The sequence below is a fragment of the Anolis carolinensis genome, unplaced genomic scaffold (assembly GCF_035594765.1).
Source record: "Anolis carolinensis isolate JA03-04 unplaced genomic scaffold, rAnoCar3.1.pri scaffold_15, whole genome shotgun sequence".
Taxonomy (NCBI): Eukaryota; Metazoa; Chordata; class Lepidosauria; order Squamata; family Dactyloidae; genus Anolis; species Anolis carolinensis.
This window is the reverse complement of record NW_026943826.1, coordinates 9,315,381-9,333,904: the sequence shown is the minus strand read 5'-3', so window position 1 is coordinate 9,333,904 and position 18,524 is coordinate 9,315,381. Positions and strand designations below refer to the sequence as shown.

General features: G+C 38.0%; 1 protein-coding gene across 1 annotated transcript; it reads left to right on the top strand.

Annotated features, from left to right (window-relative positions):
* The first annotated feature begins 645 nt into the window (after positions 1 to 645).
* Positions 646 to 17,852, top strand: LOC107983868 (solute carrier family 2, facilitated glucose transporter member 5-like). Its single transcript, XM_062965856.1, has 13 exons — positions 646 to 815; positions 891 to 977; positions 3,292 to 3,387; positions 4,698 to 4,858; positions 7,194 to 7,318; positions 8,805 to 8,957; positions 9,036 to 9,161; positions 11,239 to 11,426; positions 13,165 to 13,275; positions 13,374 to 13,475; positions 13,681 to 13,762; positions 16,402 to 16,529; positions 17,614 to 17,852. Exons 2-13 carry the CDS (start codon positions 918 to 920, stop codon positions 17,779 to 17,781), a joined length of 1,500 nt encoding a protein of 499 aa, XP_062821926.1. The 5' UTR covers positions 646 to 815; positions 891 to 917; the 3' UTR covers positions 17,782 to 17,852.
* Positions 17,853 to 18,524: the final 672 nt, after the last annotated feature.

Sequence of the window (18,524 nt, the reverse complement as noted above, 5' to 3'; positions counted from 1 at the left end):
CCCTGTCTCAGGCTCTTGGAAGGAGGCCCCGCCTTGTTCTCTAGCTCCGCCCTCTTTGTCCCAAGAAACGCCTCAGGAGAGGTATAGAGGCTCAGCCCTGTCTCAGGCTCTTGGAAGGAGGCCCCACCTTGTTCTCTAGCTCCGCCCTCATTGTCCCAACAAGCGCCTCAGGAGAGCTATAGAGGCTCAGCCCTGTCTCGGGCTCTTGGAAGGAGGCCCCGCCTTGTTCTCTAGCTCCGCCCTCATTGTCCCAACAAGCGCCTCAGGAGAGCTATAGAGGCTCAGCCCTGTCTCGGGCTCTTGGGAAGAAGCCACGCCCACTCCTCTAGCTCCGCCCCCTGTGTGTCCTAACAGGCACCTCAGGTGCTCAGCCCTGTCTCCGGCACTTGGGAAGAGGCCCCGCCCCTGGCGGCAGTTCTCATTTTGGGAATCACTGGTTTAATTTTTGCGCAGAGAATCTTCGATGCTCTGCAACTGAATCACAACAATGGCAACGACAAAGTGATACCTCGCCTCCATTCTTATTGTGCATTCGCTCGGCTGCCAACTGTCAACCGTTTCCCGGAATCCTCTGCTCTCCTCTCTTCATTGGCTCCCGCATGTGTGTTTGTATTCCGATGGACTTATTCCGAGAGCAAATATGGCTGCCGGGGGGAATTTTCCTCCCGCTGTTGGTACAGAAAACTAAGTTTCCATGGTCTTCGCTGCTTTGTCCCCCAAATTTCCGGGGGAAACATTATTGGGGAAGGATGGCTGATGTGTTCAGAAGACTCCAAGTCCTTCAAGACATTTCCGGCAAGAAAACCCATTGATCGGTTTGTATTTCTTTCTCCTCCTCCTATATTTCTCTCTCCTCTTCCTCTCCCTTAACAGTGTGTTTTCTTTTCCAGTCAAACGTTCAGTCTGATTTCTGACCCATGGCACCAAGGATGGAAATCACAGACAGGGAAGAAACAATAGTACTTTCCAAGGAAAAGGTGAGTCCAAATGGAACCAGGCTCGGCCTGGACGGAACAGCCAAATTCTGACAAGATTGGAGAATAAATTTACCGTACATACTCGAAGATAAGCCAAGTTTTTCAGCCTTTTTTTTTACCTGAACAAGCCTCACTCAGCTTATAATGTGGTCAAGGCCGGACAGCGGAGCTAGGAGGCCATTGCTTGCAATATATGATATACCGTATATACTCGAGTATAAGCCGACCCGAATATAAGGTCCCCCTGGGGGAGAAGAGCGGTATATAAATTAATTAATTAATTAAATAAATAAGCTGAGGCACCTAATTTTACCACAAAAAATCTGGGAAAACATTGACTCCAGTATAAGCCGAGAGTGGTAAATTTCAGAAATAAAAATAGATACCAATGAAATTACATTAATTGAGGCATCAATAGATTAAATGTTTTTGAATAAAGCTCAAATTTAAGATAAGACTGTCCAACTCTGATCAAATCATTATTCTCATCTTTTTCAATGTAAATGTGCTTATGTATCATTTTAATAATAATAGAGTAAAATAATACATGTAATATTAAACAAAGTAAAATAATAAATGTAATAATAATATTAATAAATACAGGAAAATAATACATGTAATAATAAATACAGGAAAATAATACATGTAATAATAAATAGAGTAAAATAATACATGTAATAATAATAATAATAATAATAATAATAATAATAATAAATATAGGGAAATAATACATGTAATAATAAATAGAGTAAAATAATACATGTAATAATAATAATAATAATAATAAAAATACAGGAAAATAATACATGTAATAATAAACAGAGTAAAATAATAGATATAATAATAATAATAAGATCAGAGTGAAATAATAAATGTATTAATAATAATAATAATAATAAATAGAGTAAAATAAATCTAATAGTAGCAATAATAATAGAGAAAAATAAGAAATGTAATAATACTGTAATAAATGTAATAATAAATGTAATAAATGTAATAATAGAGAAAAATAGTAAATGTAGTAATACTAATAATAATAGAGAAAAATAATAAATGTCATAATACCACTAATAATAGAGAAAAATAATAAATGTAATAATACCAATAATAATAGAGAAAAATAGTAAATGTAGTAATACTAATAATAATAAAAATAATAAATGTTATAATACCAATAATAATAGAGAAAAATAATAAATGTAATAATGCCAATAAAAATAGAGAAAAATAATAAATGTACCGTATATTCTCGAGTATAAGCTGACCCAAATATAAGCCAACCAGGACCCTCACTCGAGTATAAGCCGAAGGGGGCTTTTTCAGTCCTAAACAAAGGACTGAAAAACTAGGTTTATGCTCGAGTATATATAGTATTTCCCTCTCCTCTTCCTCTTCCTCTCCCTTAACAGTGTGTTTTCTTTTCCCGTCAAAAGGGAGGGAAATGAGGTATATTTCATGTCCTCCTTGTTTGTATCCAATTTCCTGGCTTTATTTGTTTGTATCTAAACGTAGTAACTGTATATGTGCATTGTTGTTCCCTTGGCAGTGTTCCCTGGCCTTTGCGAGCCCTATAGATCTATAAATATGTTTCTATATATGTGTGTTGCTCCTGAAGTCTTTGGAAGCCGTATATATATATATCCATTAGTCTTATAAAAGCATTTTCCCTTGAAATATTTGTTAATCTCTCCTACAGATATATAGGCATTTTCCCCTGCAAGCCTTTACGATCCCTATGTACCTATATATCTGTATCTATCTATATACATTAATATTATATAGATATTTTTGCAGGTCTTTGCAAATCCTATATACATATAGATCTCTAGAGATTTCCATGTACCTGTATATCTGTATCTATCTATATACATTAATATTATATAGATATTTTTGCAGGTCTTTGCAAATCCTATATACATATAGATCTCTAGAGATTTCTATGTACCTGTATATCTGTATCTATCTATATACATTAATATTATATAGATAATTTTGCAGGTCTTTGCAAATCCTATATACATATAGATCTCTAGAGATTTCCATGTACCTGTATATCTGTATCTATCTATATACATTAATATTATATAGATAATTTTGCAGGTCTTTGCAAATCCTATATACATATAGATCTCTAGAGATTTCCATGTACCTGTATATCTGTATCTATGTATATACATTATTTTATATATGAATTTTCCCCTCATATGTTTGCAAGTCACTGCAAATCCTATATAGAAATATACTCGAGTATAGATGGTCGTTGGTTAACCAATTGATGCTTTGATACTCAAGCCACAGTATCTCTTTCCCACAGAAGGTGACCGGTACTCTTCTCTGGATCGTGATTGTCGCTTGTCTTGGATCCATGCAGTACGGTTACCACCTTTGGATCATCTACTCCCCGGCCGTGGTAAGGTGGACATGAGTTCGAAGCCATCCTAGGTCAGAGCAAGCTCCCGACCATTAATAGCATAGCTTGCTGTTGACTTATGCAGCCCGAAAGACAGTTGCATCTGTCAAGTAGGGAATTTAGATACCGCTTTATGCGGGGAGGCTAATTTAATGATATCATAAGATGATAGGTAAGCAAAGAGACCTCCAAAGACCATCTAGATGTTCTCATAAGACCATACATAAGGAAAGAGACCTCCAAAGACCATCTAGATGTTCTCATAAGACCATACATAAGGAAAGAGACCTTCAAAGACCATCTAGATGTTCTCATAAGACCATCGGTAAGCAAAGAGACCTCCAAATACTATCTAGATGGTCTCATAAGACCATAGGTAAGCAAAGAGACTTCCAAAGACCATCTAGATGTTCTCATAAGACAATAGGTAAGGAAAGAGACCTCCAAAGATGAGCTAGATGTTCTCACAAGACCATCGGTAAGAAAAGGGACCTCCAAATACCATCTAGATGGTCTCATAAGATGATAGGTAAGGAAAGAGACCTCCAAAGACCATCTAGACGATCTCATAAGACCATCGGTAAGCAAAGAGACCTCCAAAGACCATCTAGATGATCTCATAAGACCATAGGTAAGCAAAGAGACCTCCAAAGACCATCTAGATGGTCTCATAAGACCATCGGTAAGCAAAGAGACCTCCAAAGACCATCTAGATGATCTCATAAGACCATAGGTAAGGAAAGAGACCTCCAAAGACCATCTAGATGTTCTGATAAGACCATCGGTAAGCAAAGAGACCTCCCAAGACCATCTAGATGTTCTCATAAGACCATAGGTAAACAAAGAGACCTCCAAAGACCATCTAGACGATCTCATAAGACCATCGGTAAGCAAAGAGACCTCCCAAGACCATCTAGATGTTCTGATAAGACCATCGGTAAACAAAGAGACCTCCCAAGACCATCTAGATGTTCTCATAAGACCATAGGTAAGCAAAGAGACCTCCAAAGACCATCTAGACGATCTCATAAGACCATAGGTAAGCAAAGAGACCTCCCAAGACCATCTAGATGTTCTGATAAGACCATAGGTAAACAAAGAGACCTCCAAAGACCATCTAGACGATCTCATAAGACCATAGGTAAGCAAAGAGACCCTCAAAGGCCATCTAGACGGTCTCATAGGACCATAGGTAAGGAAAGAGACCTCCAAAGACCATCTAGATGTTCTCATAAGACCATCGGTAAGCAAAGAGACCTCCAAATACCACCTAGGTTCACCAAACCATTTGCTGTCTCCTTCTCTCTGAGATCATCCATCATTTCCATTATTTGGATGATGAAGCATTGGAGATCGGCAACGTGGACAGCCCAGGTTTCCTGTTAATGATAGCGCTCACCATGAGCGTGTTCCCAGTTGGAGGCACAACGGGCTCGCTCGTTTTCGGACCGTTAGTGGATAAGTATGGCAGGTACATCATGGCAATGGCTGGGATCTAAATATATAATATACTAGCTTTGCCCGGCCACGTGTTGCTGTGGCTTATGCTTTCAGAGTGTTACTCTTTATTTACTTATATTGTTCTGTATTATTATATCACAGTAATTATTACATATTATATTTATAATCTTATATTACCTGCTTAGAACTGGATTATATGAGGCCCCTTCTTCACAGCTGGATAAAATGCACACTGAAGTGGATTATATGGCAGTGTGGAGTCCAGATAATCCAGTTCAAAGCAGATAATATAAGATTATAAATGGGTTATATAGCTTGAGTCTACACTGCCATATAATCTAGTTCAAATCCAATAATCTGTATTTTATAGGCAGTGTGAAAGAGGCCTAAATGAGGCCTAACTCTGCCTGTCCCCTGGACTGAGTGGGTTGCTAGGAGACCAAGCCTTCTAACTGGCAGCAATTGGATAAAAACAATTATTCATCTCCCTCTAATAAGGATTTTTTTTTTGTATGAACGTAGAGGCATGGATGAGGGATTGTGCTGCCAAGTTTAGTGTTTCTGGGGTGTGTAGTTTTGTTGTTTTGTCCTCGGCCGAAATTTCATTACCCTTTTATATATATAGATTGTATATACATATAATATTGATAATAATATTATAATGGAATACAATATTATACTAATAATAATACACTATAATAATATAATAGTATTATATATTTTATATTATATATAAAATATAATAATACAATATAATAATATTGGGGTGTGTAGTTTTGTTGTTTTGTCCTAGGCCGAAATTTCATTACCCTTTTATATATATAGATTGTATATACATATAATATTGATAATAATATTATAATGGAATACAATATTGTACTAATAATAATACACTATAATAATATATTATTATATAATATATATATATTATATTATATAATAATATAATAATACAATATAATAATATTAATTATATATTATATGTTAAATGTACCATATATACTTGAGTATAAGCCGACCCGAATATAAGCCGAGGCACCTAATTTTACCACAAAACCAAACTGGGAAAACATTGACTCCAGTATAAGCCGAGGGTGGTAAATTTCAGAAATTATAATAGATACCAATAGAATTACATTAATTGAGGCATCAGTAGTTTAAATGTTTTTGAATCTAAAGATTATTAATTTAAGATAAGACTGTCCAACTCTGATCAAATCATTATTCTCATCTTCTTCAATGTAAATGTGCTTAATGTATCCTTTTAATGATAATAGAGTAAAATAATACATGTAATATTAATAATTAATACAGGAAAATAATACATGTAATAATAAATAGAGTAGAATAATAAATGCAATAATAATAAGATCAGAGTGAAATAATAAATGTATTAATAATAATAAAAAATAGAGTAAAATAAATGTAATAGTAGCAACAATAATAGAGAAAAAGAAAAAATGTAATAATACCAGTAATAATAGAGAAAAATAATACATGTATTAATAATAATAAATACAGGAAAATAATACGTGTAATAATAAATATAGTAGAATAATAAATGTAATTATAATAATATCAGAGCAAAATAATAAATGTATTATTAATAATAATAAAAATAGAGTAAAATAAATGTAATAGTAGGAACAATAATAGAGAAACAGAATAAATGTAATAATGCCAATAATAATAGAGCAAAATAATAAATGTAATAATACCAGTAATAATAGAGAAAAATCATACATGTAATAATACCAGTAATAATAGAGAAAAATAATAAATGTAATAATACCAGTAATAATAGAGAAAAATCATACATGTAATAATAATAATAAATGCAGGAAAATAGTACAAGTAATAATAAATAGAGTAAATTAATAAATGCAATGATAATAATAATCAGAGTGAAATAATAAATGCATTAATAATAATAATAAAATAGAGTAAAATAAATGTAATAGTAGCAACAATAATAGAGAAAAAGTATAAATGTAATAATGCCAATAATAATAGAGAAAAATAATAAATGTGATAATACCAGTAATAATAGAGAAAAATAATACATGTAATAATACCAGTAAAAATCGAGAAAAATAATACATGTAATAATAAATAGAGTAGAATAATAAATGCAATAATAATAATAAGATCAGAGTGAAATAATAAATGTATTAATAATAATAATAAAAATAGAGTAAAACAAATGTAATAGTAGCAACAATAATAGAGAAAAAGAATAAATGTAATATTACCAATAATAATAGAGAAAAATAATAAATGTAATAATACCAATAATCACAGAGAAAAATAATAAATGTAATATTCATATTCACATATCTCTTCAGGAAAGGTGCCTTGTTTCTGAACAGCTTCTTCGCTGTAATTTCCTGTTTGATCATGGTTTGCGCCAATATGCTGCATTCGTTTGGATTAGTTATGTTTGCGCGTTTTGTCATTGGAATAAGCATAGGTGAGTACAAATATTCTCCCCTTACCAACTAGTACATGATCTGAAACTGACCGGCAAACAATGCCCACTTGCAAAATTGAGCACAATGCTGGAAAGGGGCCGGCCTTAGCATAAACCATTCAATGAATCATTTGAGCCACATAGTTGTGCCTCTGTTTGTAGTCTGTCTGTGCAATTTTCTTACAGCAGCTGAGGAGATGACCAATGGTTTCATCGGTTTCCTTGCACAGTCTGCACTTTGGGTCATCAGCTGATTTTTCGATCTTGGCCTGAATTGCCTTTGTCCTGATGTCTTGCTCCTGGGCTGCAAGGATCAGGCCTTCTGTCTCCTTCTTCAGGATCCCATTCGTGAGCCAGAGCCAGGTCTTCTCCTTATCAGCTTTTCCTTCAATTTTGTCAAGGAACTTTCCATGCAGTGTTTTGTTGTGCCAGCTGTCAGCTCTAGTTTGTAGTGCGGTTTTCTTGTACTGGTGTTTTGTCTGCTGTGCTTTGAGGAGTTTCTGATTTTTGACTTCAATCAAAGCAGGTTCTTCACTTTGCTTTCCATATTCTGCCAGGGCATGTTCTTCTTCTTTGACTGCTTGTTTTACTTGTAAGGGTCCTCTGCCACCTGATCTTCTAGGCAGATATAGCCGGTCAACATCACTGCGAGGGTCATGAGTTTTCTTGTTTTTCTGTCCAAATTGTCCAGTTCCACCTGTGTCCAGTTTATGATGCCATCAGTATATCTTATGACAGGTATGGCCCAGGTGTTTATGGCCTAGATGGTGTTGCCTCCATTGAGCTTGCTTTTGAGATTTTTTCTGACCCTTTGCGTGTATTCTTTACTGACCACAGTCTTCACATGTTCATGCTTGATGTTGTCCAGCTGTAGTATGCCCAGATATTTATAGGCCTCTGGCTGGTGACACTTTATTGTTTGGCCATTGGGCATATTTATGCCCTCACTTTCAGTGATTTTTCCTTTCTTCAATGCCACTGTCGAACATTTGTCCAAACCAAACTCCATCTTGATATCAGTGCTAAAAATTCAGACAGTGTTGGTCAGAGACTGGATTTCAGTTTCCGTTTTCCCATACAGCTTCAGGTCATCCATGTACATCAGATGCGAAATTTTGTGAGAATTCTTAGATGTTTGATAGCATTATTATTATTATTATTATTATTATTATTATTATTATTATTTGAAACACAACAAGACGAGTCCACAGCAGACACTCTGTTGTATTGGATCACATTATTATTATTATTATTATTATTATTATTATTATTATTATTATTATTATTATTATTATCTTTAAACATTAGAAGTTCTCATGGCCATGGTGCTATACTCGCAAAGATGAATCCCAAACCGAGTTGTGCATCAAGCTTACGGCAACATAACTGCCAGCACCTCCATAGGGACCTACAGTATTGAGTAGTTATATTTAAAACCACGTCCCATCCATGCTGTCAATAATCCCTTGATTTATTATCTAACCAGGCATCTACTCCAGCGCGACTCCATTGTACATCGCCGAGATCTCCCCAGTGAAGTCAAGGGGCGCCATGAGCATGTTACCCTACTTCTTCATAGCCTTAGGACTCGTGGTGGCTCAGATCCTGTCTTTTCGTGAACTGCTGGGGACTCATGGAGGTAAATCGAAGAGGGTCCCTATGGCGATAGGAGATGTGTGTGTGTCATCACAGTTAACAACGGCGTCTTCTTGTACAGGTTGGCCCGTGCTCATGAGCCTCTCTGGGATTCTGGCCTTATTTCAGTGCTTCCTAATGACTTCTTTCCCCGAAAGCCCCAGATACTTGCTGATTCAGAGGAGGGATGAAGAGCAAGCAAGGAGAGGTACACATTCACGTGGTTAAGAGTCTCCTTACAACACTTTCGTAAAAGTGGGTTATTTGTATGTTAAAATATATCGATGTTTGGATTTATGTTCAAAGCCTGCAATACCCTCTTCGGTCACTAGGTGGCAAACATTCCCAACAAGTTGTTGAAAGTTTTCACGGCCGGAATCACAGCGTTGCTGTGTGTTTTCCGGCCTGTATGGCCACGTTCCAGAAGCATTCTCTCCTGAGGTTTCGCCCACATCTATGGCACACATAGTTTGGGTGTAAAATGGGGAGCATTGGGCAGTTGTAGAAGTAAGTGTACTGTTTAGGGCAGGGGTCTTCAAACGTTTTAAGTGGGGGTTTCACAGTCCCTCAGACTTTCAGGGGCCGGACTAAGATGAAATAGTCCAAAATTAGGATTGTTGTTGTTGTGTGCCTTCAAGTTATTTCCGACTTAGGTCAACCCTACGTCTAAAGTTTAGGACAGGGGCCAAATAAATGACCTTGGAGGACCTTAGTTTGGGGACCCCTGATCTAGATGGTCTCATAGGACCATAGGTAAGCAAAGAGACCTCCAAAGACCATCTAGGTGGTCTCATAAGACCATACGTAAGAAAAGAGACCTCCAAAGACCATCTAGACAATCTCATAAGACCATAGGTAAGCAAAGAGACCACCAAAGCCCATCTAGGTGGTCTCATAAGACCATACGTAAGGAAAGAGACCTCCAAAGACCATCTAGATGGTGTCATAAGACCATAGGTAAGTAAAGAGACCTCCAAAGACCATCTAGATGGTCCCATAAGACCATAGGTAAGGAAAGTGACCTCCAAAAGCCATCTAGATGGTCTCATAAGGCCGTAGCTAAGCAAAGAGACCTTCAAAGACCATCTAGACGATCTCATGAGGCCATAAGTAAGCAAAGAGACCTCCAAAGACCAGGTAGACTTAGGTCAACCCTAAGTCTAAAGTTTAGGACAGGGGCCAGGTAAATGACCTTGGAGGGCCGCAAACATTCCCAACAAGTTGTTGAAGGCTTTCATAAACCACATCAGCTCTAGATATGGTTTTCTGTGGGCGAGCAGATGACAGCTACTGGATGACGTATATTCTGTATCAGATACTAGAGCTGATGTGGTCTATCCAATGCAATTTTCTGAATCAGCACCCCCAAATAACCCCAGGAACAGACCTAAAAACGAGGACACCAAGGCACCCCCGTTTCCAGATGCCACATGGAAGGGAGGAGGAGAAGCAGCAGTCAGGAGGCTTGTTGTCCTGCCTTTAGTCAGTCTCTCCCCTCCCAACATCTCCGTTGCCTCGGCACTAGAAGAGGATTTCGTGAGATTACTCGCTCTCGTTGCAACGGTGTAGTAACGGTGAGGCCGTGGACCATATTTTAGTTCTTGGGGACCATTGGTGGTCCATGGACCACAGGTTGTGAACCACTCTTACATAAGGTACACACTGCCTTACGTAACTCTGTGTACTAGGCATGTCCGATTGATGAAAAAAATGTTTCAATTCTCGTTTCTAAAGTAGGCGGCGCTGGCGCTTCGATATAGAAAGTATTTCCCATTTTTTCACCCAAAAATTTCGGATATTTCCGAAAATTCGTAATGATTCCAAATGTTTCTAAAATGGCGGACGCGCATGCGCAATCGCTACACACCGGGCTTGTATGGCAATCTTCCATGTGGACGCAGAGGACGTTAGCCCCCACCTTTGCGTCCATCGTGGAAGCTTCTGATTGGCCGGGGAGCGGCAGCCAATTTTTTAAAAAAATATTTTTAAAAATATATTTTAAAAAATGTTATGGGGGGAAAAAATTAACGAAACATTAAGAGACAATTAGAGAATGGGCCAACAATGGTTCGAATTACATTGCTGGTTGCGCTGTGAGACAATGTCTCGGAATGCGTATCAAAAAGCGAGAACAATCCGAAATAATTCCGATATACGATTCAAAATGATTTTTTGGACATGTCTACTGTGTACTATATAGCAGAGGTACAATAAAATCCTAATAATAATAATAACAACAACAACATGCGTTCCTCACCCATTTTTATATGACTCCTTGGACCCAGTCCTGAGGCACCTGAGAGGAGTCTCTGATGTGGAGAATGAGATTGAAGAGCTCCACCAGGAAGACATCTTGGAGGCGGAGGAGAAAGACATGAACGCCCTCAAGCTGCTCACCTATCGGGACCTCCGGTGGCAAGTCCTCTCCATCATTGTCTTGATGGTCGCACAACAGTTCTCGGGCGTCAACTCGGTAAAGGACGCAGCCTGTCGAATGGTCAGGATATGGTCCCTGGAGGTGGTCAGATGCTGTGATGTCCCCAGGGGTGGGTAAAGTGCAACCCAAGAGAGTGATTGTTGACATTCTCAGGGGTCAATTATATTTTTGTGCCCCATCCTAAAGAACAGCACAAAGTATTCTAGCAGGTTTCCAGATGCATATCTTATGGGGATTATGACCTGTTAGGATCATAACGTATTGGATAACTGAGTTCCAGAGGTGTCCCTTTGGTTTATTGGGTTATAACAGTCTACTTCCAAGGAACTCAAGCCTCAACTGACTTCTAACACTAGCATCTGTACACAAACAGACTCAAGCCTCAACTGACTTCTAACTTCTAACACTGGCATCTGCAATCAAACAGACTCAATCCTCAACTTTCTAATTTGTAAAACTGGCATCTGTACTCAAACAGACTGAAGCCTCAACTTTCTAACTTGTAACACTGGCATCTGTAATCAAACATACTCAAGCCTCAACTTTCTAACTTGTAACACTGGCATCTGTAATCAAACAGACTCAAGCCTCAACTTTCTAACTTATAACACTGTCATCTGTACTCAAACAGACTCAAGCCTCAACTGACTTCTAACGCTAGCATCTGTACTCAAACAGACTCAAGCCTCAACTGACTTCTAACACTAGCATCTGTACTCAAACAGACTCAAGCCTCAACTGACTTCTAACACTAGCATCTGTGCTCAAACAGACTCAAGCCTCAACTGACTTCTAACACTGTCATCTATACTCAAACAGACTCAAGCCTCAACTTTCTAACTTGTAACACTAGTATCTGTACTCAAACAGACTCAAGTCTCAACTGACTTCTAACACTAGCATCTGTACTCAAACAGACTCAAGCCTCAACTGACTTCTAACACTAGCATCTGTGCTCAAACAGACTCAAGCCTCAACTGACTTCTAACACTGTCATCTATACTCAAACAGACTCAAGCCTCAACTTTCTAACTTGTAACACTAGCATCTGTACTCAAACAGACTCAAGCCTCAACTGACTTCTAACACTAGCATCTGTACTCAAACAGACTCAAGCCTCAACTGACTTCTAACACTAGCATCTATACTCAAACAGACCCAAGGCTCAACTTTCTAACTTGTAACACTGGCATCTGTACTCAAACAGACTCAAGCCTCAACTTTCTAACTTGTAACACTAGCATCTGTACTCAAACAGACTCAAGCCTCAACTGACTTCTAATACTAGCATCTGTACTCAGACTCAAGCCTCAACTGACTTCTAACACTAGCATCTGTACTCAAACAGACTCAAGCCTCAACTGACTTCTAACACTAGCATCTGTACTCAAACAGACTCAAGCCTCAACTGACTTCTAACACTAGCATCTGTACTCAAACAGACTCAAGCTTCAACTGACTTCTAACACTGTCATCTATACTCAAACAGACTAAAGCCTCAACTGACTTCTAACACTAGCATCTGTACTCAAACAGACTAAAGCCTCAACTGACTTCTAACACTAACATCTGTACTCAAACAGACTCAAGCCTCAACTGACTTCTAACACTGTCATCTATACTCAAACAGACTAAAGCCTCAACTGACTTCTAACACTAGCATCTGTACTCAAACAGACTCAAGCCTCAACTGACTTCTAACACTGTCATCTATACTCAAACAGACTCAAGGCTCAACTTTCTAACTTTCACACCTTAAGTTGTCTCGTTTCAGGCATACTATTATGCATCAAAAATCTACGCGAGTATGGGGATATCACTCAACTATATACCGTACATCAACTTATCTTCATCCACTGTGATCATGGGTACAATCTTGTTTACGGTAAGACTCGCCCACCTTTCTCTCGTCTCCCAGGTGGACTTCAGCTCAAAGCACCAACAGCTTCCTTCCCTTCTCTTCCTTCTATCACTTTCCTCCAGATGCTTTTCATTGACTCGAAGGGCCGGAGGGTGCTGCTCCTGATCGGTTTCGGTGCCATCAGCATAATCTCTCTTCTGTTAACCATTAGTATCGAGATCCAGGTTTGTCCCACAAAACGATCAATATGAGTCAATTACCGGCGCAGAACTCTGCTTGCAACCAAGTCCATGAATCCCATAGGAAGCCTCCTTAGATATAGGCTGACCTTCACCCCTTCGAGCCTTATCCGCCTAGCCTTCGAAGGTTGGTTCTCTGAAGTTCTAGAAAGTTCTAGACCGTCTCATTTGTGCCCACTTTCTTCAACAGAAAAAGAACGGCAACACATGGATGCTCTATACCAACATCGCTCTCGTCAACCTTTTCATCAATGCGCAGGTTATAGGGCCAGGTAAGTGAAATGAGCCTCCTCTCATAAGCGGTACCTAAATTTCCTACTATCTTTCGGGTTGCTTAGATCAACAACGAGCTAGGCTATTTTTTATATGGTTGGGAGCTCAATCTGACCCGGGCTTCAAACTCATGACCTCTTGGGTAAGTAGTGAGCAGCTGGCGACTAACCAGCTGCGCCACAGCCTGGCCCTAAAACATCTATGTATTAGGCATGTCCGATCGATGAAAAAAATGTTTCAATTCTCGTTTCTAAAGTAGGGGGCGCTGGCACTTCGATATAGAAAGTATTTCCGATTTTTTCACCCAAAAATTTTGGATATTTCCGAAAATTCGTAATGATTCTAAATGTTTCTAAAATGGCGGACGCGCATGTGCAATTGGCAAAAAAAAAAAAAAAAAAGGAACCAGGGGGGACTTTTACAGGGCTCTCCTGCCCTCATTTCTTGAGCTATCCTCATCAACCCTAGCCCCCACCTTTGCGTCCATCGTGGAAGCTTCTGATTGGACGGGGAGCGGCAGCCAAGTTAGGCTGCGCTAAGCTCCCATTCTAGGTAGGTTGCAGAAACAAATTAAAAAAAAATATTTTAAAAAATATATTTAAAAAAATTGGGGGGAAAAAATTAACAAAACATTAAGAGACAATTAGAGAATGGGCCAACAATGGTTCGAATTACATTGCTGGTTGCGCTGTGAGACAATGTCTTGGAATGCGTATCAAAAAGTGAGAACAATCTGAAATAATTCTGATATACGATTCAAAACGATTTTTTGGACATGTCTACTATATATATATAATATAAAGGAGTGATGGCATCACGGCGACCCACAAAACAACAAAACTACAGGCCCCCCAACCTTGAAATTTGACAACACAACCCATCATCCATGCCTCTAGGTTGATACAACAAAAAGAAAAGAAAAATAAAGTCCTAATTAGAGGGAGAGCAATAATTGCTTTTATCCAATTGCTGCCAGTTAGAAGGCTAAGCTCCTCCAACTTGGTCTCCTAGCAACCCAATAAAAAATAATTAAAAACACTAAAAAATTAATACAATAAAATACTATAATAACAAAAAATAACTAAAAATTATACAAGAAAATAATAAAATATAATAAATAAAAAGATAACTTACAATAAAATTAATTAAAAAATACAAATAACGTCAAAAATTACACAACAATTTTTAACCAATGCCACCACCACTTTGCCACAGCAACGCGTGGCCGGGCACAGCTAGTATATATATAAAGGAGTGATGGCATCACGGCGACCCACAAAACAACAAAACTACAGGCCCCCCAACCTTGAAATTTGACAACACAACCCATCATCCATGCCTCTAGGTTGATACAACAAAAAGAAAAGAAAAATAAAGTCCTAATTAGAGGGAGAGGAATAATTGTTTTTATCCAGTTGCTGCCAGTTAGAGGGCTAATCTCTGCCCACTTGGTCTCCTAGCAACCAACTCAGCCAAGGGACAGCCAGGGTTCAGTTAGGGGACAGGCAGACTTAGGCCTCACTTAGGCTTCTTCCACAGATTATTTAATTTGCACTGGATTATATGGCAGTGTAGACTCAAGGCCCTTCCACACAGCTATATTATCCATTTATAATCTTATATTATCTGCTTTGAACTGGATTATCTTGACTCCACACTACCATATAATCCACTTCAGCATACATTTTATACAGCTGTGAAGAAGGGGCCTCACAGAATCCAGTTCTAAGCAGATAATATAAGATTATCAATATACAGTAGAGTCTCACTTATCCAACATGAACAGGGATTCAGGAAAAGCCAATTAAACATCAAATTAGGTAATCATTACACAAATTAAGCAAATTGTTTAGAGAAATTACTTGGGAAAGGTGGCAAATAAATGCTTTCATGGGTGTTGTGGAGATGTGGGGCAGAGGGGAATCCTTTTGAATCTTTTTCTTTTTATTCACTTTAGATGGAAGCGTAACTTAAGTTAGAATATATGTGACAGAGGCTTAGATGTTGGAGAACAATAACAAGTTTATTTCAGGCACAGAGCTTAGTGGTTACAGTAACTTCTTTAAAGGCACTTAGATAATGGTTGCAAAGTTATGAACTGATCACTTTGGACCTAACTGGGATTGCTTCCCCTTACTACTCAGACTCTACAAATAAACCTAAACAAGTCACCTAACTTGCTTAATTTAACACCACTAGAGATCTGAGTTTCCCTGGTTTCCCTAACCTGGAACCAGCGTCTTCCCTGTGACTAAAATCACAGACTAAACTGTTTTTAAAACATTCCCTCCTTTTTCTCCAAACGGCAGTTGGCTCCGCCCTCGATACTATGGCAACCTGCCTCAGAATGCTGAGCTGGTTACCATCCCCCACGCACTGGTAACTAATACTTACCCTTTTAAACATAGTTAAACATGACTTTTAAAACGAAATTAAACATGACATCTATAAATCAAAATAAAATCACACTTCTTTACAGGTGTCTATTAAGCAACAAGTTTTTACTTTAAGCTCAGTTCAGGCAACGCTGTGTTAGAGTGAGAAGCTAAGCCTGAGTTCTCTTGTTCCTGGTTCTAGTCAAGCTTTGATTTTGGAAAAATAATGCCTTCCTTCTGCCCATTTTCCTCCCATCCTCCAGGCTCCCTTCGGTACTTATTGATGGCTGAACTCTTCCGGCAGTCGTCCCGATCCTCGGCGTACGTCGTAGGCGGATTCACACATTGGATTATACACTTTTTCGGCATTTTAATATACGTGCAGATAAAGGTGAGTGGCCATTAAAGATTAAAGTATTATTATTATTATTATTATTATTATTATTATTATTATTATTATTATTATATTCCTGATGCCGTGTGCACCTTGTGCTCGAATAATTCACTAAACGGAAAGTCCAACTTGGCCGTTAAAGTATTATTATTATTATTATTATTATTATTATATTCTTGGTGCCGTGTGCTCCTTGTGCTCGAATATTTCACTAAGCGGAAAGTCCAACTTGGCCGTTAAAGATGAAAGTATTATTATTGTTATTGTTATTATTATATTCATGGTTCCGTGAGCGCCTTGTGCAAGAATAATTCACTAAACGGAAAGTCCAACTTGGCCGTTAAAGTATTATTATTATTATTATTATTATTATTATTATTATTATTATTATTATTATATTCCTGATGCTGTGTGTGCCTTGTGCAAGAATAATTCACTAAACGGACAGTCCAACTTGGACGTTAAAGATTAAAGTATTATTATTATTATTATTATTATTATTATTATTATTATTATTATTATATTCCTGGTGCCGTGTGTGCCTTGTGCAAGAATAATTCACTAAATGGAAAGTCCAACTTGGCCGTTAAAGTATTATTATTTTTATTATTATTATTATTATTATATTATTGGTGTCATGTGTGCCTTGTGCACGAATAATTCGCTAAATGGAAAGTCCAACTTGGCTGTTAAAGTATTATTATTATTATTATTATTATTATTATTATTATTATATTCCTGGTGCCGTGTGTGCCTTGTGCTCGAATAATTCACTAAGAGGAAAGTCCAACTTGGCCGTTAAAGTATTATTATTATTATTATTATTATTATTATTATTATTATTATATTGGTGTCATGTGTGCCTTGTGCACAAATAATTCACTGAGCGGAAAGTCCAACTTGGCTATTAAAGATTACACTTGGACCTTGATCCTCTTGGGTATAACTTTAGCAGATTTGATGATTTGTGAGTTTGCCGTCAATACAAAAATGGGATGATGATGATGATGACGACGACGATGATAGGATCTGTATTGTACCGGTCTCTCAGCGTGTGCTTCTTCTCTGTGCTTGTTTCCAGCAATACATCGGACCCTACACCTTCCTCGTGTCCCTCCCTTTCTGCGTAGCCGCTTTTTTGTATATCTACAAGGTGATCCCGGAAACCAAAAACAGGACTTTTATGGAAATATATAACCTTCTCAGTGAGGAAAAGAAGGCCGCATTCGATGTGGAGCCCGACGAGTAGAAACTGGGAGGGTTTTTTTATGGAGATGGGATGACTCTTTATTTGATTTAATGGTTTGATATTAAACTAATAACAAAACAAGAAGCCTTGTGGTTGTCCTCAGCTTTGTTGTCCTGCAGGTTAGAAGGATCAGCCCAGATTGTTAGTGCGTTATGACCTGGCAACTTCTGAGGATGCCTGCAACAGATGTGGAGAGAACGTCAGGAGAGAATGCTGCTGGATAGACTTCATCAGCACAGATTCAAAAATATGCTTGTGATAGACCTCCTCAGCGCAGATTCAAAAATATGCATGGGATAGACTTCATCAGTGCAGATTCAAAAATATGCATGGGATAGACTTCATCAGTGCAGATTCAGAAATATGCATGGGATAGACTTCATCAGCGCAGATTCAGAAATATCCATGGGATAGACTCCATCAGCGCAGATTCAGAAATATGCAAGGGATAGACTCCATCAGCGCAGATTCAGAAATATGCATGGGATAGACTTCATCAGCACAGATTCAGAAATATGCATGGGATAGACTTCATCAGTGCAGATTCAGAAATATGCATGGGACAGACTTCATCAGCGCAGATTCAGAAATATGCATGGGATAGACTTCATCAGTGCAGATTCAGAAATATGCATGGGATAGACTCCATCAGCGCAGATTCAGAAATATGCATGGGATAGACTTCATCAGTGCAGATTCAGAAATATGCATGGGATAGACTTCATCAGTGCAGATTCAGAAAT

What these genes read in the sequence shown, in the direction of transcription:
- LOC107983868 (XM_062965856.1), top strand. Translation starts at nt 918, where the DNA reads ATGGCACCAAGGATGGAAATCACAGACAGGGAAGAAACAATAGTACTT. An exon ending in TGTCATTGGAATAAGCATAG is followed by an intron (nt 7,319 to 8,804) that starts GTGAGTACAAAT and finishes TTATCTAACCAG; the next exon opens with GCATCTACTCCAGCGCGACT. An exon ending in TGCGCAGGTTATAGGGCCAG is followed by an intron (nt 13,763 to 16,401) that starts GTAAGTGAAATG and finishes CCCATCCTCCAG; the next exon opens with GCTCCCTTCGGTACTTATTG.